Below are 7,432 nucleotides of genomic sequence, written 5' to 3'. Positions count from 1 at the left end.
GGATGCATAGCTAGTAATCGGAAAGACTATGGCCTGAATCAGATGCACCTTAGTCCTCAAACTGGCATCATTACTCCTCAATAATTTGGAGAGGTCTCTAACTGTAGATTTTCCCAGTGCAATGTGTCTCCTTATTTCCCGACTGCTGGTACCGAGAGTGTTAATTGTAGATCCAAGGAAGAAGTTGTAAACAGTTTCAATTTCCTCTGCACCTGCCATCACTGAACAAAGAGCACACCTCCTTACTGCTCATCAGAGAACTCTTTAAACAAAGAAAACTACCCAGGAACATCGTGCCCACAGATGGGCACGAGGAAGCTGACTGACCCGTCACTGCCCAGACGGCCTCCTCCACCTGTGTGGGGCTCTCGGTGATGTTGTAGATGATGACGTCACACTCCATCAGCCGCAAGAGGAGGTCTTCTCGAGAGATGGTCTGAAAAAGAGTAATGACAGCACTTGGTCATGAGAAAGGCGCTCCGGTGGCACAGCAGATCAAGCACTGATTTGCCGACCAAAAGGTCAAGAGTTCAAAGCCACCAGCGACTCTGCAGGAGAGGGACGTGCTATCTGCTTTCGTCAAAGCATCAGTCTTGGACGCCTGCGGGGTGGTTCTGCTCTGTCCTGTGGGTCCTGTGTGCCAGGGCCCAAGGCGAGGGGTTCGCTTTGTTCGCTGTTTGGAATTCTTACCGGAACTGACTCTTACCTCTTTCCCCCCGGAGCAGTTGCAGGTTCAAGCACAGACACCCCATTTCTCTCCCAATTCTGAGTCCCTTCACTCCCAGACATGTTTCTGTCCTGGACTGAGCGTGAAGGCAGGCAGGCTCTGTTCAGCCTTCACCCTGCTTCAGTCTGCCCACAGCAGGCAGTGTCAGTGGGCACTACCCCAGGACGCCTGGAGGGGCCCAGATACAGAGATGACCCAGAAAGGGGGTGGGGGGAGGGAGTGGGTGATGGAAAGAACCTCAGACACAGGTCCAGACGAAAGAGGGTGGTGCAGCCAGGCTCAGCCCCTTACATCCACCTGTCAAAGGTATAAGGCCTCGTTCAGCGCTGCCTGGTCCTGCTGAGAATGCGGCCGGAACGTATGCAGACATGGGTGGCCTTGACCAGAGCTGGGACGAGGTCTGTGCGCCCAGTCACTGCCCAGCACACGTGGGGGGCACAGAGGGGAGTCTGAGAGATGGAGCTCAGTCGGCCACTCACTCAGTCACTGACTCTGAGGCGTGTCCTGGATGTGTGCTGTTTAGCAGATAACTCCAGGCCAGTGTGGACAACAGGGAGCTCTGCCAGCCTAGTGGTAGGGAGCTGCCTGCAATCTCAAAGACATGTGGTTCAAATCCTCCAGCTGCTCTGTGGGAGAAAGTTGGGCAACCTCCTCCCGTGAATTTACAGCCTCTGAAGACCTGCTGGTGGGTCAAATATGTATGAGTCACCTATGGCACACAACTGTAAGTGCTGACAACCACTCCGGTGGCTTAATGGTAAGGAGTTGCACTGCCAACACAAAGGCATGTGGTTCGAATCCACCAGTTGCTCCAAGAAAAAAAGATGGGCAGTCTCTCTCCTTGTAATTTACTGGCTCTGAAAACCAGCAATGGGTTGTTTCCAAGTTAACAGTCCATAGCAGTAAGTGTGGACAAGGAAACCAAGCCCTGGTGGTACAGTGGATGAAATGTTAGACTGTTACCTGAAAAGTCTGTGGTTCCAACCCCCAGCCGGTCCTGCGAAGAAAGATGAGGTAATCTACTTCAGGAAGGACTTACAGCCTTGGAAACGCTGTGGGCAGCTCTGCTCTGCCCATAGGGTCACCGTAAGTCGGAACCCCAGCAAAGCGGGGTTTAATATACAGGACATCTTCAGAATACATTAGAAAAGGCAATTTGGGCGGTGGAGGGAAGGCAATTTTCCCTCAATGGGAAAGCTCTAAGAAGGTACCCACTCTCGGGCACAAGGCAATCAGGGACTATGTGGCCTCTGTCCATCCTGAGCGGGACGCACCTGTGCAGTGTGCACTCCCCCTCCCGCGGGCTGCACACCGCAGCTGCAGGTGAGAAGGGCTGGCATGGGGTACAGGACGCACCTGTGCAGTGAGCAACACCACCCCCGGCCTCACACCGCAGGTGTACAGGACACACCTGTGCAGTGTCGCTCTTTCTGTCTAAGACGTTCTGTCTTTCTCTATTTAGTCTGTCTAAGCTGTTTGGTCTTTCCGTCTCTAGCTGTTCAGCCTTTCTGTGTAAACTGCGGTTCCTTCTGTCTTTAAGCTGTTCGGCCTTTCTGTGTGAAATGTTTGTCTTTCTTCCTTTAAGCTGTCAGTCTTTCCGTCTCTATGCTGTACTGTCTCTAACTGCTCAGCCTTTCCATCTGCACTGTGGCCTCTTCTGTCTCTCAGCGGGTCTGTCTTTCTGTGTAGACTGTTACGTCTTTCTATGTAAGCTGCACAATCTCTCTGTCTATGCTGCCTCCACGTACTTCCCCTCGCATTCTCCTCCTGTGACTGCCCTTTGCTCCCCATGGGCTTGCCCTGCTCACTCTCCTGGAAGCCCAGCCTGGGCCGGACAGCACCAGTGCAGCCACTACCCCCAAAGGCGACTCGTCCACAGCCCTCTGCCCTGACGGTGGCTCAGGTCTGGTGGTGTGTGAAGACTAGGGAGAAGGAGAGAGCAGGCTGCTGGTGGATAATCCCAAAGAAGGTGGGCAGGGCCCCTAAATCATCCCACCACGTTTACTGAGAGCCTGCCAGGTGCCCTGTGACGTGCAAAGCCGTGCAAAGGGAGGGAGTGAGGCAGATCCAGCCTCTAGGAGCCCACAGTTGGGTGATGAGCACAGAGCACTGACAGCAAGTGACACAGGCAGGTGAAGCATGCCTCCTGAACACCAGAGCAGAGCCCAGGAGCCACAGCAGGAGGGGCTGCCTGGAGGAGGGGGCTTCTGAGTTAGCACTTTAAAGGCCAAAAGGACTGGTGAGGAAAAGGTACAGCTGTATCTTATACTGTGAACACAAACAGGGCTGTGGGTGTGGAGTCAAGGCTTCGTGGCTTTCCTAGCCCTTGACTTTGACTTGCCACAAGGATGGCAGGATCACACACATTGAGCGTGTTAGTCTATTCACAAGGGGAGTGGCTAGTCTCAGTAAGTGGATTCAGCTGCAGATCGGGAAGGTCAGCACCAAGAAGAGGAAGCACTGCATGCCCTTCAAGGCTGGAGATTCCTGCGCCAGCCAACACGGGATCGACACGAGAGCAGCAACAGCCTTAGAAGAGAACCTGAGACCAGTATGAGCCAGATGTGACAGAGACTGCTGCCTCACAGAGCCAGCCAGAGGCCTTCACTCCGGCTTGCTCGAGGATCAAGGGAAGACTCCATAACTGGAACGACTAAGGGAACTTTGTAACACTGATCTGAACTACGAAGCTCAAGGTCAAAAGGCCTTCAGCCATACTTGGGTGGCTGTCTGGACATGGAGAGGTTGTATCCAGCTGCCAACCTGAATTATAGCCTGTTAACTTCCCCAGTACACCTGATAACCATGAGTATATTGTCAGAGGCCTGACTTACTTGCATAGCAAGATTAGCCCTGTACTGTGAAACCAGCAAGACTAACTCCATCTTGGCTAGAAAATCTGCTTGGCAATATACAACTCAAAGAAGTAGGATGTTAATGAGTAAGAGTGACCAAAGGTCTCAGACCTTAGGGAATGTTATCTACCAAAACTCTTTGTTTCTTAGAGCTCACAATAAGGTATGCTGGAAACTATCTTTGTATTGTGCTGAGGTCTGTGAGAGTTAATGTTTGACCTGAGAGTCAACATCTCGGATGGAAAGAGATAATGCGATGGCTACTGCAGAGGTGCTTCTAAAAACCTATATATGCTTTTCAAAAATAAAAGTCTTTTGCTATTCGTCATCAACGGGTAGTCTCTCTGAGTCTTCATTCAATCCTCGTCCCTCCTCTCGCGGAGCTGGTTTGATATATTGAGGCTGGACCTCGATAGTATATGTACACATACTGGTCTTGCAAGTTGCTGTGTAGTCCTTGTAATGGATTTCAGACCTAGCAGAGCTGTGAGCCTGGCGTTGGGTGGTGTTAGAATTAGTAGAATTAGGTACAGGAGTGCGGGAGACCGTGTCTGACTGTACAGGGATTACTTTTGTACTGTGGATGCTGTTGTGACAATTCCCCTTTGTGGCATCAGAAGTCAGACCTGGCCACCCTCTTTTTATAGGGGGTTCAGAGAGCCTACATTCCTTTCACAGGGGGTTCAGAGAGCCTACACTCTTTTCACAGGGGATTCAGAGAGCAGGGGAGGAACTGGCTCAGAGCAGAGCACCCCTCCCAGAGCTGTCTGAGAGGCTTTGTCAGAAGGAGGGAACACTGCACCCAGTAAGAGAATAACACAGTCCCCTGACTCCAGGTGCCCCAGGCGTTTTCAGAGGCTGGTTTTCCTAAAGCAGGTGGCAAAGCCTCTCTTCTGGGGTGCCTCTAAGTGGATCTGAACCGCCAACCTCTTAGCCAGAGATCCCACCTTTACTGTCAGCCAAAGCCCTGACTCACAGAGTATGCCTCCACTGCAAACTCAGGCTGGGAGCTTTGGGGCTTGGCCAGCGTGCCCACAATCTGGAATGTGCCTTCCTTGAGTTTGGAGGAGGCGGCTTCCAGCATGGCTGACCTGGCTTCATCTTCTTCCTCCTCCTCTTCTGTGATTTCCTCCAGGGAAGCCCCGACAACACAGTTAGACAGGAACTGCAAGACAAAAGAACATCCCCAGAGGCTCAGAACCAGCAGTCTGGGCAGGTGCTGTGGATGGAAAGAACCCCCCTCCCCAAGATAGAGCACTGGCCAGACCAGCCTCGACTCACAGACCCCTGCAGGACAGAGCAGGACAGAGCAGGACCACCCACAGGACCTCCAAGGCTGAGTTAGTGATGGGAGCTGACAGTCCCGCCAACCACATAACCACTGAGTCACCAGGACCCCTTCCAGAAATATTGGTAAACTCTAAGCTCTAGCCAGCTTGGGAAGGGGTCTTCTCTTGTGTTGTGGAGAACTGTTGGTATAGGGTCTGTCGTAAATTGTCTCCTCTGAGATGACAAAGAGTAAGGCAGCAAATACAAACCTAGTGAGCTCATGCCCGTCTATCAGCAAAATCCAGGCAGAAACAAGAGAGGACAAAGCGAGAAGGGACGTGCTAACCTCAGTTCTGTCACCTCGGTCACGGGCTCCAACCTCTCTCCACTGGACACAGAGTACAAGCCACACTTCTCACATGGGCCCCGCACAACTGACCCATACAGCACGGCCACAGCACACACTTCCCACAGGGTCTGGAGCAGGGCCCCAGCTACTCTCCACACCCATCCTCCCAAACACAAATGCTAGGAATGACATTTTACAACAGCTCTTTACTGTAAAAGTTGATTTGTGTTATTCCCTTTTGTCTGTAAAATGAACACACACCTGCGCCAGTTATGATGTTTTTAATTGCTTCCTATGAACCAATAGTAGTGGGAAGTATAAACGTATGTATTCATCCACTCATCTAATCACCAAGGCATCACAAGCAGCTTGTAGCCGATTTGGGTCTCCAAGGCTGCGAGTCACACGGTAGAGGAGGGTCCAGCTCTCCCTTACAGAGCTCTGGTGAATGGGAATCACCAGAAAGGTGTGTCCTCCAGGTTGGCAGGAGTGTGCCCTGAGAACTTGTAGGTGTACACTAGAGATGGATGCATGTCTTGTGATTTGTTGTCATTCTTGTTAGATCCTGTCATATAGAGGTACAACACCCATCTGTTTGTTTCTTGGGGAATGATCTGCATGTCGCCAATTACTTTATATATTAGGTGTGGGTATAGGCATGTTGATTATTTGCTTCTATTAATACAGCACTTGTCTGTCAGTCAGTTGCACTGGTGTAGCTTGTGGGATGCTGTATTGTAATTGATGTTATATGCTGTCGAGTTGACTGTGACTTACAGCGACTCTATGCACTGCAGCTCATAACCCTGCTCTATCTCACTGTTTCTGAAACACCCACCATCAATACCCCACTTACTTCTGGGGCAGAGGCATCTGACCACCACTGACTCCGCCAAGGGGAAGTGTCCCCGATAACAACATTAACAGATCAAGACTGTTTCCTATGAGGTCAGACACATCCCCAAACCTCAACTCCTTGCACCTGCTTCTATCAGTTCTAATACCAATCCTGGCACCTCCCAGTTCTAACACCAGATTTCCCCGCAGATGTTTCTGATCTACTATAGCACCTGCTAACCTGTAGCAAAGGCCACAAAGAAGCCAGAGATGATACTCACATTTACAAGGCTTATTAGGGTAACGGGTTACAACTCAAGATTGTATCATCTGCATAACACAGATTGACGAATCTTCCTCCAATCCTGATGCCGCATTCTTCTTCATAAAGCCTAGCATCTCAAATGATATGTTCAGCATATAAATTGAAAAGGTATGGAGAAAGGATACAACATCCCTGACACAGTTTTCTCGATATTGAACCAGGCAGTGTTCCCTTCCTGTGTTCAGACAATGGCTTCTTGGTTGAGGTACAGGTTTCACAATGGCACAATCAAGTATTCTGGGACTCCCATTCTCCTCAATATTAGTCACAATTTATTATGATCCACACACTCAAATGTCTTTACATAGTCAATAAAACACAAATAGATATCTTTCTGGTACTCTGCCTTCAGCCAAGATCCATTTGACATCAGCAATGCTATCCCTAGTGCCATGGCCTCTTCTGAATCCATCTTGTATTTCTAGTAAGTCTCTGGCCATGTACTATTCTGCTTGCATTCGGATAATCTTCAGCAAGATTTTACTTGCATGTGACAATAATTACATTGTTCAATAATTTCCACATTCTGATGGGTCATCTCTTCCAGTCAGTTGACCAGGTGACTGTCCTCCAGATTTCTTGGCACAATCTAGTGAACACATCCGAGAATACATCTCTTTGATGAAATATGTCACTTTATTCCATCAGTTCCTAGGACCTTAATTTTTTTGCCAATTCCTTCAGAGCAGCTTGAACTTCATACTTTATTACCATTGGTTCTTGATGACATGATAATTCTTAAAAAAGGTTCTGTGTCAGTTAATTCTTTTTGTTACAGTGATTCTGTGTGTTCATTCAGTCCATCTTCTTTTGATGCTTCCTGGATCATTCAAGATTTTTCCCATAGCACCTTCAGTTCTGTAACTTGAGGCTTGAATTTGTTCTTCAGTTTGTTGAGCTTGAGAAATGCCAAGCGAGTTCTTCCCTTTTGATTTTCTGACTCTGGCTCTTTTCGCGTTTCATTATAATGCTTTAATTTGTCTTCACGAGCTGCCCTTTATGATCTTCTGTTCAATTCATTTACTTCCTCATTTCTTCCCTTTGCTTTGGCTTCTTGGCATTCTTTTCCA

The 7,432-nt window shown here is 49.3% G+C and overlaps 1 protein-coding gene across 1 annotated transcript in view; it reads right to left on the bottom strand.

The window, feature by feature from the left end:
• AK7 (adenylate kinase 7) overlaps positions 1-7,432 on the bottom strand; it is a 110,594-nt gene that overhangs the window by 96,959 nt on the left and 6,203 nt on the right. Inside the window, exons 2-3 of the mRNA XM_006879057.1 lie at positions 4,559-4,747; positions 328-436 (exon numbers count right to left, since the gene is read on the bottom strand). Coding sequence (XP_006879119.1) covers positions 328-436; positions 4,559-4,747 — 298 coding nt within the window. The remainder of the gene's footprint in view (positions 1-327; positions 437-4,558; positions 4,748-7,432) is intronic.

Source organism: Elephantulus edwardii, unplaced genomic scaffold (genome assembly GCF_000299155.1).
Source record: "Elephantulus edwardii isolate Elephantulus edwardi_28Jun2011 unplaced genomic scaffold, EleEdw1.0 scaffold00002, whole genome shotgun sequence".
NCBI classification, from domain to species: domain Eukaryota; kingdom Metazoa; phylum Chordata; class Mammalia; order Macroscelidea; family Macroscelididae; genus Elephantulus; species Elephantulus edwardii.
This window is presented reverse-complemented; position numbering and strand designations above follow the sequence as displayed.